General features: G+C 44.2%; 1 protein-coding gene across 6 annotated transcripts in view; it reads right to left on the bottom strand.

The window, feature by feature from the left end:
• KAZN (kazrin, periplakin interacting protein) overlaps window positions 1-26,852 on the bottom strand; it is a 187,796-nt gene that overhangs the window by 62,474 nt on the left and 98,470 nt on the right. The window contains exon 1 of one of the 6 annotated variants that reach the window (XM_067472868.1): window positions 9,523-9,799. The exons of the other annotated variants lie outside the window; for them this stretch is intronic. Within the exon in view, the coding sequence (XP_067328969.1) occupies window positions 9,523-9,751 (229 nt within the window). The 5' untranslated portion in view covers window positions 9,752-9,799. Of the gene's footprint in view, window positions 1-9,522; window positions 9,800-26,852 lie in introns of those variants that run through there. 6 annotated transcript variants of the gene reach the window in all.

The raw sequence follows: 26,852 nt of genomic DNA, 5'->3' as shown, positions 1-26,852 counted from the left end.
ATAATAATAATAATAATAATAATAATAATAATAATAATAATATATTTATCATGGTCCTCTAAGATCCCTTACAACAGAATAATAATAATAATAATAATAATAATAATAATAATATATTTTAATAAAATATATTAATATAATAATAATAATAATAATATATTTATCATGGTCCTCTAAGATCCCTTACAACAGAATAATAATAATAATAATAATAATAATAATATTTTAATAAAATATATTAAAATAATAATAATAATAATAATAATAATAATAATATATTTATCATGGTCCTCTAAGATCCCTTACAACAGAATAATAATAATAATAATAATAATAATAATAATAATAATAATATATTTTAATAAAATATATTAATATAATAATAATATATTTTAATAAAATATATTAATATAATAATAATAATAATAATAATAATAATAATAATAATAATAATATAATATTTATCATGGTCCTCTGAGATCCCTTACAATGGAATAATAATAATAATAATAATAATGACTTCCCCAGACACAATATCCCTATGGATTCAGCCTAGGATCGTATTGGCCTTTTTCGCTGCAGCAACACACTCTCGGCTCAGCTTGGAAGTCTATCAAAGGCATTGGGAGAAGCCACATCACATCTTCCAGCATTCCCTTTGGAGACAAGATTCTCCCTTGGGTTTCCCCGGCTTGTCTTCTCGAATTAAGGGCAAACGAGGGCGACGACGGCCGAGACGGATGAGTCCCCCGCCCCATTCAAAATGCATGAGGGTGGGAGGGAGGCGGTGACCTGGAAATCACAGGCGGGGGGGGGGGGGCTTCGGAGAGGCAGGCGATGCCAACCGGGGTCTCGGGATTATGAGAAAACAGCCGGGAGGGACCCCCAAAGGCCACCTAGTCCAACCCTCTTCTCCCCACATACAGGCAGGCATCCCAGGGTTCCTTTCTCTCTCCATTGGTTTGGAATTTGCATTCCCCCCCCCCGCCCAAGAACAAAAGTGAAATGTGTGTATGTGGCGGAGGTGTCCACTCGAGTCCCATCTTAGATTTTAGGTGTTTCCTCCAACATAGGGAGGCATCCTAGGGTTCCTTTCTCCATTGGTGTGGAATTTCAATGACCCCCCGCTCAAGAACAAAAGGGAAAGTGTATGTGTCAGAGGTGTCCACTTGAATCCCATCTTAGATTTGAGGTGTTTCCTCCACCACAGGCAGGCATCCCAGGGTTCCTTTCTCTCTCAATTGGTGTGGAATTTCAATGACCCCTCACCCAAGAATAAAAATGAAATGTGTGTATGTGGCAGAGGTGTCCACTTGAATCCCATCTTAGATTTTAGGTGTTTCCTCCACCACAGGGAGGCATCCCAGGGTTCCTTTCTCCATTGGTTTGGAATTTCAATGACCGTCGACCCAAGGATAAAAATGAAATGTGTGTATGTGGCGGAGGTGTCCACTTGAATCCCATCTTAGATTTTAGGCATTTCCTCCAACACGGGGAGGCATCCCAGGGTTCCTTTCTCACTCTCCATTGGTGTAGAATTTGCATGACCCGTCACCCAAGAATAAAAATGAAATGTGTGTATGTGGCGGAGGTGTCCACTTGAGTCCCATCTTAGATTTTAGGTGTTTCCTCCAACACGGGGAGGCATCCCAGGGTTCCTTTCTCACTCTCCATCGGTGTAGAATTTGCATGACCCGTCACCCAAGAATAAAAATGAAATGTGTGTATGTGGCGGAGGTGTCCACTTGAATCCCATCTTAGATTTTAGGTGTTTCCTCCACCACAGGGAGGCATCCCAGGGTTCCTTTCTCCATTGGTTTGGAATTTCAATGACCGTCGACCCAAGGATAAAAATGAAATGTGTGTATGTGGCGGAGGTGTCCACTTGAATCCCATCTTAGATTTTAGGCGTTTCCTCCAACACGGGGAGGCATCCCAGGGTTCCTTTCTCACTCTCCATCGGTGTAGAATTTGCATGACCCGTCACCCAAGAATAAAAATGAAATGTGTGTATGTGGCGGAGGTGTCCACTTGAGTCCCATCTTAGATTTTAGGTGTTTCCTCCAACACGGGGAGGCATCCCAGGGTTCCTTTCTCACTCTCCATCGGTGTAGAATTTGCATGACCCGTCACCCAAGAATAAAAATGAAATGTGTGTATGTGGCGGAGGTGTCCACTTGAATCCCATCTTAGATTTGAGGGGTTTCCTCCACCACGGGCAGGCATCCCAGGGTTCCTTTCTCCATTGGTGTGGAATTTGTATGACCCCCCCCCCCCACACCCAAGACTAAAAGTGAAATGTGTGTATGTGGTGGAGGTGTCCATTCGAGTCCCATCTTAGATTTGAGGGGTTTCCCCCACCACGGGCAGGCATCCCAGGGTTCCTTTCTCTCTCTACATTGGTGTGGAATTTGCATGACCCACCCCATTGGTCATTTTAAAGCAACCAGATCTCTGGAGGGAAGGGAAAACCCAAGCTTCCCCGTCTCCGCCTGGAACACACGTGCAGGTGACGTGCCTCACGTTTGCGCCCGACCGGCAACACGCACCTGACGTGACCACCGCCAAATGAGCAAAGAAGTGATGGAGAACAAGCACAACGAAGAAGCAGGTGGGGGACGCCAAAGGCGAAGGCGCACAAAGGGTGGGCTCATGCGTGAATAATGCCACTCTTGGAGGAGGAAGAGGTGGAGGAGGAGGAAGAGAAGGAGAAGAGTAAGAGGAGAAAAGGAGGAGAGGAGGAGGAGAAGGGGAAAGAGAAGGCGAAGAAGAGGAGGAAGAAGGAAAAGAGGAGAAAAGACAAGGAGGACAAAGAGGGGAAAGAGAAGGAGGAGAAGAGGAGGAAGGAGAAGAAGAGAAAAGAGGAGGAGGACGAAGAGGGGAAAGAGAAGGAGAAGAAAGAAAGAAGAGGAGAAAAGAGGAGGAGGAGGAAGAATGTGGAGAAAGAGGAGAAGAAGAAAATGTAAGGGAGGAGAAAGAAAAGGAGGAGAAGAAGGAGAAGCCAAGGCACACAAAGCATGGGCTCATGTGTGAAAAGAAACAAGAAAGAGAAGGAGGAGAAGGAGAAAAGAGGAGGAGGAGAGGAGGAGGAAGAAGGAGAAGAGGAGAAAAGAGGAGGAGAGGAAGAGGAAGAGAGGAAAGAGGGGAAGAGTAAGATGAGAAGAGGAAGAGGAAGAAGGAGAAGAGGAGAAAAGAGGAGGAGGAGGAGGAGGGGAAAGAGAAGGAGAAGTTTAAGAGGAGAAGAGGAAGAGAAAGAAGGAGAAAAAGAGGAGGAGGAGGAGGAGATGAAGAAGAGTAAGAGGAGGAGGAAGAGGGGAAAGAGAAGGAGAAGAGTAAGAGGAGAAGAGGAGAAGAGGAGGAGAAGAGGAGGAAGAGGGGAAAGAGAATGAGATGAGGAAGGAAAAGAGCAAGAAGGAGAAGGAGCAGAAGAGAAGAGAAAAAACAAGGAAGAAGAAGAGGAAGAAGGAGGAAAATAATGAGGAGGGGAGATGGAGAAGAAAAGAAGAAGAGGAGAAGGAGGAAAAGTCAAATCACACAAAGGGTTGGCTCATGCGCGAGTAATGCCGCCCTTGGAGGAGGAGGAGAGGAGACAAGGAAGAAGGAAGAGAGGAGGAAGGACGAGAAAAAACAACAAAGGAGGAAGATAAGAGGAGATGAAGGAGAAGAGGAAGAAGGAGAAGAAGGGGAAGAGAAGAGGAAAAAGAACGATGAGGAGGAAAAGAGGAGACGAGGAAGAAGAGAAGAGGAAGAAGGAGACGAAGGAGAAGGAGAAGAGGAAGAAGGAGAAGAAGGGGAAGAGATGAGGAAAAAGAATGATGAGGAGGAAAAGAGGAGACAAGGAAGAAGGAAGAGAGGAGAAGAGGAAGAAGAAGAGAAGAGAAAAAACAACAAAGGAGGAAGATAAGAGGAGATGAAGGAGAAGAGGAAGAAGGAGAAGAAGGGGAAGAGAAGAGGAAAAAGAACGATGAGGAGGAGAAGAGACGAGGAAGAAGAGAAGAGGAAGAAGGAGACGAAGGAGAAGGAGAAGAGGAAGAAGGAGAAGAAGGGGAAGAGAAGAGGAAAAAGAATGATGAGGAGGAAAAGAGGAGACAAGGAAGAAGGAAGAGAGAAGAGGAAGAAGAAGAGAAGAGAAAAAACAACAAAGGAGGAAGATAAGAGGAGATGAAGGAGAAGAGGAAGAAGGAGAAGAAGGGGAAGAGAAGAGGAAAAAGAACGATGAGGAGAAGAGGAGACGAGGAAGAAGAGAAGAGGAAGAAGGAGACGAAGGAGAAGGAGAAGAGGAAGAAGGAGAAGAAGGGGAAGAGAAGAGGAAAAAGAATGATGAGGAGGAAAAGAGGAGACAAGAAAGAAGGAAGAGAGGAGGAAGAAGGAGGAGAAGGAGAAGAGGAAGAAGAGAAAAAACAAGGAGGAAGATAAGAGGAGACAAGGAAGAAGAAGAGGAAGAAGGAGAAGAAGGGGAAGAGAAGAGGAAAAAGAACGATGAGGAGGAGAAGAGCAGACGAGGAAGAAGAGAAGAGGAAGAAGGAGACGAAGGAGAAGGAGAAGAGGAAGAAGGAGAAGAAGGGGAAGAGAAGAGGAAAAAGAATGATGAGGAGGAAAAGAGGAGACAAGGAAGAAGGAAGAGAGGAGAAGAGGAAGAAGAGAAGAGAAAAACAACAAAGGAGGAAGATAAGAGGAGATGAAGGAGAAGAGGAAGAAGGAGAAGAAGGGGAAGAGAAGAGGAAAAAGAACGATGAGGAGAAGAGGAGACGAGGAAGAAGAGAAGAGGAAGAAGGAGACGAAGGAGAAGGAGAAGAGGAAGAAGGAGAAGAAGGGGAAGAGAAGAGGAAAAAGAATGATGAGGAGGAAAAGAGGAGACAAGAAAGAAGGAAGAGAGGAGGAAGAAGGAGGAGAAGGAGAAGAGGAAGAAGAGAAAAAACAAGGAGGAAGATAAGAGGAGACAAGGAAGAAGAAGAGGAAGAAGGAGAAGAAGGGGAAGAGAAGAGGAAAAAGAACGATGAGGAGGAGAAGAGGAGACGAGGAAGAAGAGAAGAGGAAGAAGGAGATAAAGGAGAAGGAGAAGAGGAAGAAGGAGAAGGGGAAGAGAAGAGGAAAAAGAATGATGAGGAGGAAAAGAGGAGACAAGGAAGAAGGAAGAGAGGAGGAAGAAGGAGAAGGAGGAGAAGAGGAAGAAGAGAAAAAACAAGGAGGAAGATAAGAGGAGACAAGGAAGAAGAAGAGGAAGGAGAAGAAGAGGAAGAACAAGAGGAAGGAGGAAAATAATGAGGGGAGAAGGAGGAAAAGGAGAAGGAGGTGAAGTCAAGTCACACAAAGGGTGGGTTCATGCGCGAGTAATGCCGCCCTTGGCATTTCCTTGGCCTGTGCCGTGATTCCTGCCCTCCGGCGAACCTGTCAGGAATCAACGTCTCTTTGCATTCGTCCTCCTGAGCGGTGACAACGCCGCTCCGTTGACGGCAAAGGGTTATTAATGGGCTGCTCAGACTCGGAGGAAGAATAGCGCGGGCGTCCCGAGGGGGCCATTCCCTGCCCTTTGTCTCCTGCTCTGGCAACACCTTTCCGAACGCGATGATTATCATATTATGACAACAACAACAACAACAACAACAAGAAGAAGTAACGCTCTTTTCCTTCATTTCCTAATGGGTTCTATCATCAAAACATGGGGAAAGTTGGTGACGCCACCAAACTTTGTTTCTGCAAGACATGCCTGCCTACTTTCTCCCTTCTCCAGCTCTGAAAAGGCCTCCTTGTTTCTTTCTCTGTCCCTTCTTCCTTCCTTCCTTCCTTCCCAGAGGAAGAGGAGAAGAGGAGAAGAATAGAGGATCAAAAAAGAGGATGAGAAGAAGAAGCAGGATGAGGAATAGAAAAAGGAAACGAAGAGGAGGAGGAAGAGAGGAAGAAGAAGAGAAGGAGAGGAGGAAGAAGAGGATGAGAAGAGGATGAGAAGAGGAAGCAGGATGAGGAATAGAAGAAGAAAACGAAGAGGAGGAGAGAAGGAGGAAGAAAAGGAGAGGAGGAAGAAGAAGAGTGGGAGAGAAGAAAAAAGGTAGATAGAAAGAAGAGGAGAAGAAGACAAGAGAAGGAAGGAAAATAGGATGAGAAAAGGAAGAAGGACAAGGAGTAGAAGAAGGAGAAGAAGAGGAAAGAGAAGGAGATGGAGAAGAAGGAAGAGGAGAAAAAGAAGAAGACAAAAAGGAAGGAGGAGGAGGGGAAAGAGAAGATGAGGAGAAGAAAAGAAAAAGAGGAGGAGGAGAGAAAGAAGAAGAGGATGAGAAGAGGAAGCAGGATGAGGAATAGAAGGAGGAGAAGAGGTGGAGGAGGAGAGGAAAAAGAGGAAGGAGATAGAGAAGAAGGGAAAGGATGAAGAGAAGAAGGGGAAGAGAAGAGGGGGAGGAGGAAAAGGAGCGGAAAGAGGAGGAGGAGAGAAGAAAAAAGGAAGATAGAAAGAAGAGGAGACGAAGACAAGAGGAGGAAGAAAAATAGGATGAGAAAAGGAAGAAGGACAAGGAATAGAAGAAGGAGAATAAGAGGTAGAGGAGGAGGAGGAGCAGAAGAAGAGGAAGGAGAAGGAGACGGAGAAGGAAGAGGAGAAAAAGAAGGAGGAGAGGGGAGAGAGAAGAAGAGGAGAGGAAGAAGAGGAGGAGGTAGAGAGGAAGAAGAGGAGGAAAAGTAAAAGGAGGAGGAGGAAAAGAAGGAAAGGATGAGAAGAAGAAGAAAAAAAGAGGTGAATAAGAAGAGGAGGAAGAGAAAGGAGAAAGTAGAGGAGAAGGAGAAGAAGAGAAAAGAGGAGAACAAGAACAGGAGGAAGAGAGGAAAAAGAAGAGGAAAAGATGGAGATGGGGAAGAAGAAGAGGAGGAGGGTGAGAAGGAGGAGAAGAAGGAAGGGAATAAGAATGAGGAGTAGAAGAAGAGGCAGAGGAAAGGAAGAAGGAGGAAGGGATGGAGAATAAGCGAAGGACGGAGGAGGAGGAGGAGATGGAGAAGAAGAGGAGGAGAAGAGGAAGGAAAAGAGCAGAAGGAGGAGAAAGAAAAGAAGAAAAGGAGGAGGAGATGACAAAGAGGAGGAAGAGAAGGAGGAAGATGGAGAAGAAGAAGAGAAGAAGAAGGCGAGGAGAAAGAGGAGGAGAATTGCATCTTTGATCCATAAGCTTACAAAAGGTAATGCAGTGTTTAGAGTGCCGTGAGGGAAACCTCCGGGGACCCCAATAGGCAGTTAAAGTGGTGCCAAAGTGTGTTAACTCCACAGTGTAGATGCGCCTTGAGCCCTCACTCGTTCCTCCATTCCATTATCCCGACAAGTCCAAAGGCACTAGGTCACACCTCTTCCAACAACAGGAATAGAATATAATAACATATTACGAATAATAATATAATAACATAATAGTAATAATAATAATAATAATAATATGATGATGATGATGATGATGATAATGATGAGTTTATTGTGGTATTGGCAAGCCCTCTCCCAACGACAACAACAATAAAATATTACAATAATATGATACAAATACTACTATTAGGACTGTGGCGAGGTACCACAGTCCTTGGCAAAGAAGCAGAAACTACAACTTCCCTGATTCCGCAGCATGAAGTGGTGCCATGACAATCATGACACACATATATACACATATATACACACATATACATACACACATATACACAGAAAAATATATATACGTACCCATACAAATATACACATTCACACGCATACACACATGTGCATGCATACATATATGTATGTGTGCATACACATATATACACATGCACACATGAACATACATATATACACATATACACACATATACATACACACATATACACACAAAATATATATACGTACCCATACATATATACACATTCACACGCATACACACATGTGCATGCATACATATATGTATGTGTGCATACACATATATACACATACACATATATACACATGCACAGATGAACATACATATATACACATATACACACATATACATACACACATATACACACAAAATATATATACGTACCCATACATATATACACATTCACACGCACAATACACACATATGCATGCATACATACATATATGTATGTGTGCATACACATATATACACATACACATATATACACATGCACACATGAACATACATACATATACATACACACACATACACACATATACATATACACACATACATATATGTATATGTGTGTATACACATATAAACATACATATATACACATATACATACATAAACACATATACACAGATACATATATATATGCAAATATATCTGTGTATATGTATATGTTTGTGTGTGTGTGTGTATATATATATATATCTTTGTGTGTTGGTGTATATATGTATGTTTATATATCTATGTATATATATATATATGTTTGTATATATATATATTTGTGTTTGGTGTATATATGTATGTTTATATATCTATGTATATGTATGTATATATGTGTATGTTTGCGTACGCACACACACACATGTATATGTGTGTGTGTGTGCGTACGCAAACATACACATATATACATACATATACATATACATATACATATACATATATATATATATATATATATATATATACACATACATACATACATATATACACCAACACACAAAGATATATATATACACACATATCTATACACCCACAAACATATACATATACACAGATATATTTACATATATATATATATACGCAAACATGCACACATATACACATCTATACACATGTACACACATACATACATGTATATATGTGTGTGTGTGTGTGTGTGTGCGTATGCATACATACACATATATACATACATATACATAGATATATAAACATACATATATACACCAACACAAAAAGATATATATATACACACACACACATCTATACACCCACAAAGATATACATATACACAAATATATTTACATATATATATATGCAAACATGCACACATATAGGTTATTGTGGGTTTTTTGGGGCTATATGGCCATATTCTAGAGGCATTTTCTCCTGACGTTTCGCCTGCATCTATGGCAAGCATCCTCAGAGGTCGTGAGGTCTGTTGGAAGTAGGAAAATAGATGCAGGCGAACGTCAGGAGAGAATGCCTCTAGAACATGGCCATATAGCCCGAAAAAACCCACAAGAACCTAGTGATTCCAGCCATGAAAGCCTTCAACAATACAATGCACACATATACATATATACATATACACATGCCAGTTTAATATAGATTCCTCCTATAGTATGAAATGTTCCCCATAACATAGTTTGGCAAGCAGATTGGGACTATGTGACACAATTTGTACCATCAATGCAAGTGTGCCTTTCCTTCCGTGTTTGTTCACGCACGGGCTCTGAAGGCAGCAAATCACATACATGACGGCCGCTTCTGACAACCGCTCCGCTCTCTACTCCCAACACACAAAAGGATGAGCCGGGACAGCGCCGGAGGGGAGGGGGGGTGGAGACCAAAGTGGCACAAAAGAGACAACAGACGGGAGTAAACAAAGGGAGCCGACCTCGTTCCTCCTCCATCGCGGGATCCCCGCCGCAACCGCAACTGCCTCTGCCGCCAAGCGCTTTAGAGGTCGAGGATAAACACGGGAGACAATGAGGCCATCTGTTGTTCCGCGGCACGGCCAGGACCGGCTCCAGCATGGACAGCAGCGCCGGGAGGAAGAGGGTCCCGTCCTCGCGGTCGTCTCCCCGAGGGGCCGGCGGGGGGCAGAGAGCGGTCAGGCAGCTCATTGGTCACCTGTCCCGTCCCCGCCGGGAGTTGTAGGGCGCCCACCCACACGGAAAGGCGAAGGAGGACGAGCCGGCAAAGAGGGTAAGCCCCCCACCCCCCGCCCTTGTTGACACGTCACCGAAACGCCGGGACCTCAGACACCTCCTTGCGAGCGCCGCCTACACAATAGCGAACACGCTTCCGTACCGCTCGGAGTTTGCATAGGACCTGCAACGGCCCGCGGGCAGAATCCAACCCGCCTAGCTATATCCCGGTCCCGTTTTATTTCTGACCGCATAGACCACTGTGGCCCTCAACGAAGACCAATAAAGACCCTCATCCAATGACCAATCAAGACCAAACTTGGCACACATAACCCCCATGACCCTCTTTACGTCCTAGTAAGGGTTGGGGGAGGACGGACAATGGATGATTGGATTTGTAGTACTTTCACGCACTTCCCGAGACCGCTGCAACCCTCATCCAATGACCAATCAAGAACAAACTTGGCCCACATAACCGCCATGACCCTCTTTACACCCTCTTTACACCCGTTTTATTTCTTTTCCTGGTGGGGTTTGGAGGAGGACGGACAAATCATGATGGGATTTGTAGTACTTTCCCACCCTTTTGTTCCCACAGACTACTGTGGCCCCCAACAAAGACCGATAAAGACCAAACTTGGCAGATGCCGATAACTACGGACAAAGGATGATGGGGTTTGTAGTACTTTCAAACCCATCGGTTCCCATAGACCAAACCTGGCACACATAACCCCCATGACCCTCTTTACGTCCTAGTAAGGGTTGGGGGAGGATGGACAATTGATGATGGGATTTGTAGTACTTTCACGCACTTCCCGAGACCGCTGCAACCCTCATCCAATGACCAATCAAGAACAAACTTGGCACACATAACCCCCATGACCCTCTTTACGTCCTAGTAAGGGTTGGGGGAAGGACAGACAATGGATGATGGGATTTGTAGTACTTTCAAACCCATCAGTTCCCATAGACCACTGTGGCCCTCAACGAAGACCAATAAAGACCAAACTTGGCAGATGCCGAGAACTATATCCCGATCCTATTTTATTTCTTTTCCAAGCAGATCCCGATAACTATATCCCGATCCCATTTTATTTCTTTTCCTGGTGGGGTTTGGAGGAAGACGGACAAGGCATGATGGGATTTGTAGCACTTTCACGCACTTCCCGAGACCGCTGCAACCCTCATCCAATGACCAATCAAGAACAAACTTGGCACACATAACCGCCATGACCCTCTTTACATCCTAGTAAGGGTTGGGGGAGGACGGACAATGGATGATGGGATTTGTAGTACTTCCCCACCCTTTTGTTCCCATTTTATTTCTTTTCCTGGTGGGGTTTGGAGGAAGACGGACAAAGGATGATGGGGTTTGTAGTACTTTCCCACCCTTTTGTTTCCACAGACTACTGTGGCCCCAACAAAGACCAATAAAGACCAAACTTGGCAGATCCCGATAACTATATCCCGATCCCGTTTTATTTCTTTTCCTGGTGGGGTTTGGAGGAGGACGGACAAAGCATGATGGGATTTGTAGTACTTTCCCACCCTTTTGTTCCCACAGACTACTGTGGCACCCAACAAAGACCAAACTTGGCACACAAAACCGGCATGACCCTCTTTACGTCCTAGTAAGGGTTGGGGGAGGATGGACAATGGATGATGGGATTTGTAGTACTTTCCCACCTTTTTGTTCCCACAGACTACTGTGGCCCCCCAAAAAGACCAATTAAGACCAAACTTAGCACACAGAGCCCTCCCATGACCCACTCTACATCCTACTGCAGTTTGGAGGAGGGTGGACCACAGATGATGGGACTTGAAGTACCTTCACGCACTTCCCGAGACCACTGAAACCCTCATCCAATGACCAATCAAGACCAAACTTGGCACACATAACCCCCATGACCCTCTTTACGTCCTAGCAAGGGTTGGGGAAGGATGGACAATGGATGATGGGATTTGTAGTACTTTCCCACCCTTTTATTCCCACAGACTACTGTGGCCCCCAACAAAGACCAATAAAGACCAAACTCGGCACACAGAGCCCCCATGACCCACTCTACATCCTACTGCAGTTTGGAGGAGGGTGGACCACAGATGATGGGACTTGAAGTACCTTCACGCACTTCCCGAGACCACTGAAACCCTCATCCAATGACCAATCAAGACCAAACTTGGCACACAGAGCCCCCATGACCCACTCTACAACCTGGTGTGGTTTGGAGGAGGATGGACCACGGATGATGGGACTTGAAGTACCTTCACTCACTTCCAGAGTCCACTGCGAACCTCATGCAATGACTGATCAAGGCCAAACTTGGCACACAGAGCCCCCATGACCCACTCTACATCCTGGTGTGGTTTGGAGAAGGATGGACCATGGACGATGGGACTTGCAGTACCTTCACTAACTTCCTGAGAGCACTGCGAGCCACATAAATAACTGTAAAAAACCAACCTTGGTGCACAATGCCTTTCTCAAATAACCCGGCCAGTGCTGGGTCCCCAAGCCAGCAAATAAATAAAAATAAATGTGTGTGTATATGTGTGTCTCTGTGTATACACACTCACACCTATTACAAAAAGCTAAGCTTGGCATTAAGAAGGTTGGACTTGCTGGGATTTATAGTTTACCTTAAATCAAACAGCCTTCTGAACTCCATGAATGATGGAATTGAATCAAATACGGCACACAGAATTCCCATGACCAAGAGAAAATACTGGGAAGGTCTAGTGGACATTGACCTTGAGTTTTTGGAGTTGTAGTTCACCTACATCCAGAGACCCCTGTGGACTCAAGCAATGATGGATCTGGATCAAACTTGGAACAAATACTCAATATGCCCAAATGCGAACACTGGTAGAGTTCAGAGAAAATAGACCTTTGCCATTTGGGAGTTGTAGTTGTTGGGATTTATAATTCACCCACAATGAAATAGTATTCTCAACCCCGCCAACGATAGAATTGGACTAAACTTTCCACACAGAACCACCATGACCAACAGAAAATACTGGAAGGGTTTGGTGGGCATTGAGCTTGAGTTTTGGGAGTTGTAGTTCACCTACATCCAGAGAACACTGTGGACTCAAGAAATGATGGATCTGGACCAAACTTGGCACAAATACTCAATATGCCCAAATGTGAACACTGGTGGAGTTTGGAGAAAATAGACCTTGCCATTTGGGAGTTGTAGTTGTTGGGATTTATAGTTCACCCACAATGAAATAGTATTCTCAACCCCACCAACGATAGAATTGGACCAAACTTCCCACACAGAACCCCCACGACCAACAGAAAATACTGGAAGGGTTTGGTGGGCATTGAGCTTGAGTTTTGGGAGTTGTAGTTCACCTACATCCAGAGAAAACTGTGGACCCAAGCAATAATTGATCTGGATCAAACTTGGCACAAATGCTCAATATGCCCAAATGCGAACACTGGTAGAGTTTGGAGGAAACAGACCTTGCCATTTGGGAATTGGAATTGTTGGGATTTATAGTTCACCCACAATTGGACCAAACTTTCCACACAGAACCCCCATGACCAACAGAAAATACTGGAAGGGACCTTGAGTTTTGGGAGTTGTAGTTCACCTACATCCAGAGATCACTGTGGACTCAAACTATGATGGATCTGGACCAAACTTGGCACAAATACTCAATATGCCCAATTGTGAACACTGGTAGAGTTTGGAGAAAATAGACCTTGCCATTTGGGAGTTGTAGTTGTTGGGATTTATAGTTCACCCACAATGGAATAGTATTCTCAACCCCGCCAACGATAGAATTGGACCAAACTTCCCACACAGAACCCCCACGACCAACAGAAAATACTGGAAGGGTTTGGTGGGCATTGACCTTGAGTTTTGGGAATTGTAGTTCACCTCCATCCAGAGAACATTGTGGACTCAAGCAATGATGGATCTGGACCAAACTTGGCACAAATACTCAATATGCCCAAATGTGAACACTGGTAGAGTTTGGAGAAAATAGACCTTTGCCATTTGGGAGTTGTAGTTGTTGGGACTTATAGTTCACCCACAATGAAATAGTATTCTCAACCCCGCCAACGATAGAATTGGACCAAACTTTCCACACAGAACCCTGATGACCAACAGAAAATACTGTTTTCTGATGGTCTTTGGCGACCCCTCTGACACCCCCGCGCAACCCCCACAGGGGTCGCGACCCCCAGGTTGAGAAACACTGATCTACAAGGAAGCAAGTCTTTTGGGCTGAACGACGGCTCCCGGGGCTCTTTAACCATCCATTGTTCCCCGTATATTTCAACACAATATCAACCCGCCTCTCTTTATTTTCCAAGGATGGATATTTACGAGCTGCATGAGACGCACCATGGAGGAACACCATGGCGAGGTTAACGAATGTCCCAGCCTTTGGCCTTGGAGACCGTATACGGATCAATGTAGCACACAAAGGACCAAGAAGAGCGAATCACGGAGCGAGAGGGAGGCGTTGGGGTCCCTCCCTATGGTTCAGTCAATCGATGGGAAGGTCAGGGAAGGGTTGGCCAAGTGAGAAACCGTTGCAGGATAGCATGCGAGCCACTTTGATTCTCCTTATGGAGAGAACAAGCAGGGAATAATAATAATAATAATAATAATAATAATAATAATGAGGTGCTCTCCAAGGTGCTGAAGCTATTTTGTAGACAGGTTTCAGCACCTTGGATAGCATGGTCGTGCAAGCCGCTTTGAGTCTCCTTATGGAGAAAACAAGTGAGATATTATATTATTATTATTAGTAGTAGTAGTAGTAGTAATAATAATAATAAGGTGCTCTCCAAGGTGCTGAAGCTATTTTGAAGACTGGTTTCAGCACCTTGGATAGCATGGTCTTCCAAGCCGCTTTGGGTCTCCTTATGGAGAGAGCAGGTGGGGTATTATATTATTATTATTATTATTATTATTAATAATAATGAGGTGCTCTGGTGCTCTCCAAGGTTCTGAAGCTATTTTGGAGATGGGTTTCAGCACCTTGGATAGCATGGTCGTGCAAGCCGGTTTGAGTCTCCTTATGGAGAAAACCAGTGGGGTATTATTATTATTATTAGTAGTAGTAGTAGTAATAATAATAATAATAATATGCTCTCCAAGGTGCTGAAGCTATTTTGGGGGTGGGTTTCAGCACCTTGGATAGCATGGTAGTGCAAGCCACTTTGAGTGGGGTATTAATAATAATATTAATATTAATAATAATAACAATAATAACAATAATAATGTGCTCTCCAAGGTGCTGAAGCTATGGTGGAGATGGGTTTCAGCACCTTGGATAGCATGCTTGCCAACTGAGTATTATTATTATTATTATTAATATGCTCTCCAAGGTGCTGAAACTATTTGGTAGACAGGTTTCAGCACCTTGGGTAGCATGGTTGCGCAAGCCGCTTTGAGTCTCCTTATGGAGAAAACAAGTGGGGTATTATATTATTATTATTATTATTATTATTATTATTATTAAGGTGCTCTCCAAGGTATTGAAGCTATTTTGGAGACTGGTTTCAGCACCTTGGATAGCATGGTCCTGCCAGCCACTTTGAGTCTCCTTATAGAGAAAACAAGTGGGATATTATTATATTATTATTATTATTATTATTATTATTATTAATATTAATATGTTCTCCAAGGTGCTGAAGCTATTTTGTAGACAGGTTTCAGCACCTTGGATAGCATGATCATGCCAGCAAAGTATTATTATTATTTCCCAAAAAGGGTATCGAGCGAGGGAGAAAAGAAAAGACGCCCGTCGTCATCAACAATCGTGGATCATCGAACACAGGAATTCAGCCTGACCTCCGTATCCACAGATCCCACTATCCATGGGTTGGAAATATTCCCCCAAATCCTAAAAGTTAACCATGAGTTTGAGATTGTATATATATATATATATATACACACTAGCTGTACCCGCCTGTGGAATGAGACATGAGTCTATTTGTTCCATAATTCTATGCAAAATAAGTCTCTCCAGGACTTTGTAGAGGTGGCACAATAATAATAATAATAATAATAATAATATGCTCTCCAAGATGCTCAAGCTATTTTGTAGACAGGTTTCAGCACCTTGGATAGCATGGTCGTGACAGCCGCTTTGAGTCTCCTTATGGAGAAAACAAGCGGAGTATTAATAATAATAATAATAATAATAATAATAATAATAATAATGAGGTGCTCTTCAAGGTGCTGAAGCTGCTTTGTAGATAGGTTTCAGCACCTTGGGTAGCCACTTTGAGTCTCCTGATGGAAATAACAAATTTTATTAATTAATTAAACTTTATTTGTACCCCGCTAGCATCTCCCGAAGGATTCGATGCGGCTAATGAGGTATTTTTATTAATAATAATGATAATAATAATACGCTCTCCAAGGTGCTGAAGCTATTTTGGAGACAGATTTCAGCACCTTGGATAGCATGGTCGTGCCAGCCGCTTTGAGTCTCATTATTATTATTATTATTATTATTATTATTATTATTATTATTATCCAAGTGCCTAGGACTATTTGATGTATCGGCGAATAAAGGGTGCAGATCCCTCTTTCCCTCCAAGAAAGAGGTTGTCAACGAGGTTAAGCGGCTGTCAAAGGAGGCTCGGAGCAGACCGCGTCTCCGTTTTGTGCGAGCCGCTCACGGCAACTTGGCACAAAGCGGCCAAGGCCTTCGGGTCTCTTTACAGAGGCAGAAATGGCATCACAGCCAAGAAATAAAATATAATAAAATATGGATTTCAGCGCCTTCTGGTTCTTCGGTCTCGGCAGCCTTCCATGCTGAACCCTCAGGCCAGGCGATGTGCTTCTTTCTGGTGCCGCTGGTTGCATCGCAAGCTTTGCTGAGCATCGCTTTATTCGCTCTGCCTCTCCAGAGCCTCCATGACTTGGAACATTTAGATTTCAAAACTGCGAGCTTAGGAGGAACTCTAATAATAATAATAGAACCCAGAGTTTCCTTTTCATTTTGTGACGTTTGGCTCCATTTGGCCACCGTAGGGAAAACTTTGGGGACTCATTTCTCCATCATTTTTAGAGCTATCAGGATGAAACTTGACACAACCGTGGGGCACATTTACAACTGCAAGCCTGCCAAGTTTCAGAATGTTTTGCTCTCCCACTGATTTTTGGCAATTTTTAAAAAGTTTTTGCCAATAATATTTTATTTAAAAAATCCAAAAGAGATGTCCACTTGAATATCTGCACAATCGCTTCAGCACCTTGGTGAGCACATGATTATTATTATTATTATTATTATTAATAATAATAATAATAATACCCTGCTTGTTTTCTCTATAAGGAGACCCAAAGCAGCTGGCACGACCATGCTATCCAAGGTGCTGAAACCCATCCACAAAATAGCTTCAGCACCTTGGAGAGCACATTATTATTATTATTATTGTTATTATTAATAATAATAATAATAAAATACACAACTTGTTTTCTCTATAAGGAGACCCAAAGCAAGAGTTTATTATTACTATTATTATTATTATTATTATTATTAATAATAATAATAATAATACTAAGCTGGCATGACCATGCTATCCAAGGTGCTGAAACCTGCCTACAAAATAGCTTCAGCACCTTGGAGAACATATTATTATTATTAATAATAATAATAATAATAATAATACTCTGCTGGCACAACCATGCTATCCAAGGTGCTGAAACCAGTCTACAAAATATCTTCAGCACCTCGCAGAACATATTATTATTATTATTATTATTATTATTAATAATAATAATAATACTCAGTTGGCATGACCATAATCTCCAAGGTGCTGAAACCTGCCTACAAAATAGCTTCAGCACTTCGGAGAATATATTATTATTATTATTATTATGAATAATAATAATAATAATAATAATAATAATACGCAGCTGGCACGACCATGCTATCCAAGGTGCTGAAACCTGCCTACAAAATATCAACAGCACCTTGGAGAACATATTATTATTATTATTATTAATATTATTATTATTATTATTATTATTAATACTCCCCTTGTTTTCTCCATAAGGAGACTCAAAACAGCTGACACGACCATGCTCTCCAAGGTGCTTTGAGTCTCCTTATGGAGAAAACAAGCGGGATATTAATAATAATAATAATAATAATATGCTCTCCAAGGTGCTGAAGCTATTTTGTAGATAGGTTTCAGCACCTTGGATAGCATGAACCTTCAAGCCGCTTTGAGTCTCCTTATGGAGAAAACAAGCGGGGTATTACTACTACGACTACTACTACTACTAATAATAATAGTAATAATGAGGTGCTCTTCAAGGTGCTGAAGCTATTTTGGAGATGGGCTCCAACACCCTGGATTGCATGAATGTACAAAAGCAAGGCGCTGGTTGCTGGAGCTGATGAACAATGGCACTGCATCCGGTCAGATCCCCAAAATCTGGAGGAAAGCAAGAGTCATCGCCATCTTGAAGCCAAGCAAAGACCACAATGACCCAAAAAGCTACAGACCAATCTCTCTATTGTGCCACCTCTGCAAAGTCCTGGAGAGACTTGTTTTGCATAGTATTATGGAACAAATAGACCCCTGTCTGATGCCACAGGCGGGTACAGCTAGTGTATATATATATATATACAATCTCAAACTCATAGTTAACTAGGTTCTTGTGGGTTTTTTCGGGCTATAGAGCCATGTTCTAGAGGCATTTCTCCTGACGTTTCGCCACCTGAACCACCTCAACTGGGCTCTCCAGGCCAAGGAAGACTCCACCTCAGACGTCAGAAGAGCTGCAAGACCAATGAGAAGAAGCCACGAGAGTCAAGACAGATGAAAAGTGTTCTCACCATACATCAAGGGAACCACTGAGCGCAGAGGGAAGCTGAGGAGGAAACACAACATACCAACTATCTACAGACCCACCAAGAAAATCCAACCAGCAAAGGACAAGATGGATCCTCTCACTCCTGCAGGAGTCTACCGTAGACCACGCAGCTGTGGACAAGTCTACAGAGGGACCACCAAACACAGCAGCGTTGCCCAACACACGAATCAAGGAACATGGAAGGCACTAACTCAACCAGAGAAGTCAGCCATAGCAGAGCACCTGAGGAACCAACCTCAGCAGATTATTGGAGAACACAGAAATGCTGGACCACTCTCACAACCACCACGTCAGACGACACAGAGAAGCCATTGAAATCCACAAGAAGCAGGTGGACAATGTCAACAGAAACCATGAACATGAACACAATCTGGCTACCAATATTCAAAAACTCTAAAATTACAACAGCACAACAACAGAGAGGAAGCAAACAAGGACATCTAATCACCTCTCAACAAAAGACTGCCCCAAGCACTGCCAAGTCATCAAATCAGTTGAAACATTCACACCTAGCTCCAACAGACAAGAGTCCTCTGTCCCACCCTGGTCATTCCACAGATATATAAACCATTTTCCGAGTTCCAACAGACCTCACTCCCTCTGAGGATGCTTGCCATAGATGCAGGCAAAACATCAGGAGAGAATGCCTCAAGAACATGGTCATACAGCCCAAAAAAACCTTCAACAACACATTCACACCTTCCTCCAACAGACAAGAGTCCTTTGTCCCACCCTGGTCATCATTCCACAGATATATAAACCCATTTTCCGAGTTCCAACAGACCTCACTCCCTCTGAGGATGCTTGCCATAGATGCAGGCGAAACGTCAGGAGAGAATGCCTCAAGAACATGGCCATACAGCCCAAAAAAACCTTCAACAACACATTCACACCTTCCTCCAACAGACAAGAGTCCTTTGTCCCACCCTGGTCATTCCACAGATATATAAACCCAATTTTCCTACTTCCAACAGACCTCACTCCCTCTGAGGATGCTTGCCATAGATGCAGGCGAAACGTCAGGAGAGAATGCCTCAAGAACATGGCCATACAGCCCAAAGAAACCTTCAACAACACATTCACACCTTCCTCCAACAGACAAGAGTCCTTTGTCCCACCCTGGTCATCATTCCACAGATATATAAACCCAATTTTTCCTACTTCCAACAGACCTCACTCCCTCTGAGGATGCTTGCCATAGATGCAGGCAAAACGTCAGGAGAGAATGCCTCTGGACCATGGCCATACAACCCCAAAAAAACCTACAACAACCCATTTGGGGGAATATTTCCAACCCATGGATAGTGTGATCCGCGGATACGGAGGTCTGGATCCGCGGATACGGAGGATTGTTGATGACGACGGGCGCCTTTTCTTTTCTCCCTCACTTGATACCCTTTTCGGGAAATGAAAACAACTCCCCGCCGGCTTCTCCGAAATGTCATCCTATGGATCCGGCCAACCGGAGAGACAGGTAGAAGCATTTCGTCAAATGGCTGGGTTTTGCAAAAGTAGATAAATAAATAAAAATCCGTCACCCGCCTCGCATTCAAAAGCAAAATGACAGAAAGCGCTGGCTACGGAGAAATGATTTTGCAAAGCTTGGAAAGGTCAAACCTCCTCCGGTGCCAACGTCTGCCTTCCTCTCCTCCGTATTTATTTTTGGTGCAATATATCAGGATGAGAACCATAGACCCCAAGGCTACTGAACAGGGAAACCGATTGAGTGAGCCTAGTTGATCAATGAATCAATATCTCAATCATCAATCAATCAACCAATCAATCAATCAATTGACCATGGAGCCCATTCCCAAAGGCTGCGTGCAGTTAAACCCTGTAAATGTCCCCAATCAATCGATCAATCAATCAATCAATCAATTATGGAGCCTGGTCCTTTTGGTGTCCCCGACTGATCAATAATTAAATCAATTATGGAACCTGTTTTCTTCGGTATCCCCGACTGATTGATTGATGAATCAATCAATCAATTATGGAGCCAGGTCCCTTTGGTGTCTCCAACTGGTCAATCAATCAATTAATTATGGAACCTGGTCCCTTTCATGTCCTTGACTGATCAATCAATCAATCAGTTATGAAGCCTGGTCCCTTTGGTGTCCCCGATTGATCAATAATTAAATCAATTATGGAACCTGGTTCCTTTGGTATCCCCGACTGATCAATCAATCAATCAATCAATTATGGAGCCAGGTTCCTTTGGTATCCCCAACAGGTCAATCAATCAATCAATTATGGAGCCTGGTCCCTTTGGTGTCCCCGATTGATCAATAATTAAATTATGGAACCTGGTTCCTTTGGTGTCCCCAACTGATTGATCAATCAATCAATCAATCAATTATGGAGCCAGGTTCCTTTGGTATCCCCAACTGATTGATCAATCAATCAATCAATCAATTATGGAACCTGGTCCCTTTGGTGTCCCCAACTGATTGATCAATCAATTAATTATGGACCCTGGTTCCTTTGGTGTCCCCAACTGATTGATCAATCAATCAATCAATCAATTAATTATGGACCCTGGTTCCTTTGGTGTCCCCAACTGATTGATCAATCAATCAATCAATCAATCAATTATGGAACCTGGTCCCTTTGGTGTCCCCAACTGATTGATCAATCAATTAATTATGGACCCTGGTTCCTTTGGTGTCCCCAACTGATTGATCAATCAATCAATCAATCAATTATGGAACCTGGTCCCTTTGGTGTCCCCAACTGATTGATCAATCAATTAATTATGGACCCTGGTTCCTTTGGTGTCCCCAACTGATTGATCAATCAATCAATCAATTAATTATGGAACCTGGTCCCTTTGGTGTCCCCAACTGATTGATTGATCAATCAATTATGGAGCCTGGTCCCTTTGGTGTCCCTGATTGGTCAATCAATCAATCAATTATGGACCCTGGTTCCTTTGGTGTCCCCGACTGATCGATAATTAAATCAATTATGGACCCTGGTTCCTTTGGTGTCCCCAACTGATTGATCAATCAATTAATTATGAAGCCTGGTCCCTTTGGTGTCCCTGATTGGTCAATCAATCAATCAATTATGGACCCTGGTTCCTTTGGTGTCCCCAACTGATCAATCAATCAATCAATTATGGAGCCTGGTCCCTTTGGTGTCCCTGATTGATCAGTCAATAACTCAACCTGGTTCCTTTGGTGTCTCCAATTGATAAATCAATCAATCAATCAATCAATCAATCAATTATAGAGCTTAGTTTCTTTGGTGTCCCCAATCAATCAATCAATCAATAAATTATGAAGCCTAGTCCCTTTAGTGTCCCCAACTGATCAATCAATCAATCAATCAATTGTGGAACCTGGTTCCTTTGGTGTCTCCAATTGATAAATCAATCAATCAATTATGCAGGCTGGTTCCTTCAAGTGGCCAGATACTGGTCAAAGGACATCTAATCAACTACCAAGTTTGCAAATTCTGTGTTTTCTCTGTGTTTGTTTTGTTCTGTTAGAAATGTAATACAATCGACTGGTTGCCCTGACACGACAAATAAATAATCCTGGACCGTAGGTCAGAAAGGAAACAACAACAACAACAACAACAAAACAACAAGAGGGATTTAGGTTGAACATATCGTACACAAAGTAGTAAAAGATACATAGTAAGGAGGCACAGGGACGGCTCAACCCATACGCAACGTAAGCACTTGCGGTATAGTTGATTTTGCCCAGGGGCGCTTTTGAAGCGCTCTTGGGGGAAAATAGACCTTGACATATGCGAGTTGTATCTACTGGGATGTATAGTTCACCTACAATCAAAGGGCATGCTGAACTCCACCAAGGATGGAATTGGCTTGCATCCCCAGGGGCGGAGAAGCCATTACGCAAAGTAAGCCTTCGCGGTAGAGTTGAGTTTGCCAGGGGTGCTCTTGAGGCGCTCTTGGGGGGAAATAGACTTTTGACATATGACATACTGGGATGTATAGTTCACCTACAATCAAAGAGCCTTCTGAACTCCACCAATGATGGAATTGGCTTGCATCCCCAGGGGCGGCGAAGCCATTACGCAAAGTAAGCCATTACGGTAGAGTTGATGTTGCCAGGGGCGCTCTTGAGGCGCTCTTGGGGGAAATAGACCTTGACATATGCAAGTTGTATCTACTGGGATGTATAGTTCACCTACAATCAAAGAGCATTCTGAACTCCACCAAGGAAATTTTGTGTTTTGTCTGTCCGTTCGTTTCACAAACGGTCGGATTCAGAAAATTCCGCACAGAAAACCACCTCGAACGTTGCCCTGTGTTCGAGCTCCATGCTTGTACATCAAATAGGTCAGTCTGAATTTAAAGTTCGGACTGAAAATTGGAGCGGATTGATGCTGTTTCCACCGTTCTTGCTATTCCGGGCATTGCATTCCTAAGCGGGACCTTTTCCCATGCTCTGGGTCCTGGGAGAGAGCGGGGCCGGCCAACTTGGCAAGCTTTCTACGCGGACACGTGGTTTGCTTTTCTCACCCGGAGGGAGGAATTCCAAGCATGCCGAGAGACAGCGATGAAGATGTTTGCGGAGATATATATCCACTGGATGCAAGGAAGGAGGAGGATGCATCTGGTTGTAATGAAGAGCAGAGACGGCGACGGATTTCTCGACGACGTGGCATAGAAAGCATCTCGCTCGGTGGCGGAATACACACCAGTCTGCTACGGGCGGCGTTCTGTTCGTGACATACGCAATGCCCCAAAACGTTCTCGTATTTTGGGTTGCGCATCCGACACTTTGCGTTGCAAATTGTGCCACTTTCCAGATGGAATACACACCAGTCTGCGAAGGGCGGCGTTCTCTTAGTGATATTCCCGTATTTTGACTTGCGCGTCTGACCCTTTGGGTTGCAAACTGCCCCGTTTTCCAGATGGAATACACACCAGTCTGCTACGGGCGGCGTTCTGTTCGTGACATACGCAATGCCCCGAAACGTTCCCGTAATTTGGGTTGCACATCCGACACTTTGCGTTGCAAATTGTCCCGTTTTCCAATCGGAATACACACCGGTCTGCTACGGGCGGCGTTCTGTTCGTGACATACGCAATGCCCCAAAACGTTCTCGTATTTTGGGCTGCGCACCCGACACTTTGCGTTGCAAATAGTCCCGTTTTCCAGATGGAATACACACCAGTCTGCTACGGGCGGCGTTCTGTTCGTGACATACGCAATGCTCCGAAACATTCCCGTATTTTGAGTTGCGCATCTGACACTTTGACCTGAAACATTCCCGTATTTTGGGTTGCGCATCCGACACTTTACGTTGCAAATTGCCCCGTTTTCCAAATGGGATATACACCAGTCTGCTACGGGCAGCGTTCTGTTCGTGACATACGCAATGCCCCTAAAACAATCTCGTATTTTGGGCTGCGCATCCGACACTTTGCGTTGCAAATTGTCCCGTTTTCCAGATGGAATACACACCAGTATGCTACCGGCGGCGTTCTGTTAGTGACGTATGCAATGCCCCGAAACGTTTTCGTATTTTGGGTTGCGCATCTGACCCTTTGGGTTGCAAACTGCCCCGCTTTCCAGATGGAATACACACCAGTCTGCTACGGGCGGCGTTCTGTTCGTGACATACGCAATGCCCCGAAATGTTCTCGTATTTTGAGCTGCGCATCTGACACTTTGCGTTGCAAATAGTCCCGTTTTCCAGATGGAATACACACCAGTCTGCTACGGGCGGCGTTCTGTTCGTGATGTATTAATGCCCCGAAATGTTCTCGTATTTTGGGTTGCGCATCCGACACTTTGCGTTGCAATTTGTCCCGTTTTCCAGATGGAATACACACCAGTCTGCTACGGGCGGCGTTCTGTTCGTGACGTATGCAATGCTCCAAAACGTTCCCGTATTTTGAGTTGCGCATCTGACACTTTGACCCGAAACATTCCCGTATTTTGGGTTGCGCATCTGACCCTTTGCGTTGCAAATTGTCCCGTTTTCCAGATGGAATACACACCAGTCTGCTACGGGCGCCGTTCTGTTAGAGATATATGCAATGCCCCGAAACGTTCCCGTATTTTGGGTTGCGTATCCAACACTTTGACTTGCAAATTCCCCCTTTTCCAGATAGAATACACACCAGTCTGCTACGGGCGGTGTTCTGTTCGTGATGTATGCAATGCTCTAAAAAGTTCCCGTATTTCGGATTGCGCATCTGACCCTTTGGGTTGCAAACTGCCCCGTTTTCCAGATGGAACACACACCAGTCTGCTACGGGCGGCGTTCTGTTCGTGATGTATGCAATGCCCCGAAACGTTCTCGTATTTTGGGCTGCGCATCTGACACTTTGCGTTGCAAATAGTCCCGTTTTCCAGATGGAATACATACCAGTCTGCTACGGGCGGCGTTCTGTTCGTGACATACGCAATGCCCTGAAACGTTCCCGTAATTTGGGTTGTGCATCCGCAACTTGTGTTGCAAATGGCCCAGTTTTCCAGATATAAATACACACCAGTCTGCGAAGGGCAGCGTTCTCTTAGTGATGTTCCCGTATTTTGACTTGCGCATCTGACCCTTTGGGTTGCAAATTGTCCCGTTTTCCAGAGAGAATACACATCGGTCTGCTACGGGCGGCGTTCTGTTAGTGACATACGCAATGCCCTGAAACGTTCCCGTAATTTGGGTTGCGCATCCGACACTTTGCCTTGCAAATTGTCCCGTTTTCCAATCGGAATACACACCGGTCTGCTACGGGCGGCGTTCTGTTAGTGATGTATGTAATCCCCCGAAATGTTCCCGTATTTTGGGTTGCGCATCCGACACTTTGTGTTGCAAATGGCCCAGTTTTCCAGGTGGAATACACACCAGTCTGTGAAGGGCAGCGTTCTCTTAGTGATGTTTCCATATTTTGACTTGCGCATCTGACCCTTTGGGTTGCAAATTGTCCCGTTTTCCAGATGGAATACACACCAGTCTGCTACGGGCGGCGTTCTGTTCGTGACATACGCAATGCCCCGAAACGTTCTCGTATTTTGGGCTGCACATCTGACACTTTGCGTTGCAAATAGTCCCGTTTCCAGATGGAATACACACCAGTTTGCTACGGGCGGCGTTCTGTTCGTGACGTATGCAATGCTCCGAAAAGTTCCCGTATTTTGGGTTGCGCATCTGACACTTTGACCTGAAACATTCCCGTATTTTGGGTTGCGCATTCGACACTTTGCGTTGCAAATTGCCCTGTTTTCCCAATGGAATACACACCAGTCTGCTACAGGCGGTGTTCTGTTAGTGACATACGCAATGCCCAGAAACCCCGTATTTTGGGTTGTGCATCCCACACTTTGGGTTGCAAATTGTCCCGTTTTCCAGTTGGAATACACACCAGTCTGCTACGAGTGGCGTTCTCTTAGTGATGTATGCAATGCCCCGAAACGTTCCCGTATTTTGGGTTGCGCATCTGATACTTTGACCCAAAACATTCCCATATTTTGGGTTGCGCAGCTGACACTTTGTGTTGCAAATGGACCAGTTTTCCAGATGGAATACACACCAGTCTGCTACAGGCGGCGTTCTGTTAGTGACATACGCAATGCCCAGAAACCCCGTATTTTGGGTTGTGCATCCGACACTTTGCGTTGCAAATTGTCCCATTTTCCAGATGGAATACACACCAGTCTGCTACGGGCGGCGTTCTGTTCGTGACGTACGCAATGCCCCAAAACGTTCCCATATTTTGGGTTGCGCATCTGACACTTTGAGTTGCAAATTGTGCCGTTTTCCAGATGGAATACACACCAGTCTGCTACGGGCGGCGTTCCGTTCGTGACATACGCAATGCCCCGAAACATTCTCGTATTTTGGTTTGCGCATCCGACACTTTGCCTTGCAATTCATCCTGCTTTCCAGCTGGAATAAATACCAGTCCGCTACGGGCGACATTCTGTTAGTAACGTATGCAATGCCTCGAAACGTTCCCGTTTTTTGGGTTGTGCATCTGACGCTTTGCCTTACAATTTGTCCCGTTTTCCAGCTGGAATAAATACTAGTCCGCTACGGGCGGCATTCTGTTAGCAACATATGAAATGCACTGAAATGTTCCTGCATTTTGGGTTGCGCATCCAACAGTTTGTGTTGCAACTTGTCCCGCCTTCCAGCTGGAATAAATACCACTCCGCTACAGATGGCATTGTTAATAGTGTATGCAATGCACTGATACGCTCCCGTATTTTGGGTTGTGCATCCGACACTTTGCGTTG

Source organism: Anolis sagrei, chromosome 13 (genome assembly GCF_037176765.1).
Source record: "Anolis sagrei isolate rAnoSag1 chromosome 13, rAnoSag1.mat, whole genome shotgun sequence".
Lineage (NCBI taxonomy): Eukaryota > Metazoa > Chordata > Lepidosauria > Squamata > Dactyloidae > Anolis > Anolis sagrei.
Note: the sequence above shows the minus strand (reverse complement) of the source record. Positions and strands in the feature narration are given on the sequence as shown.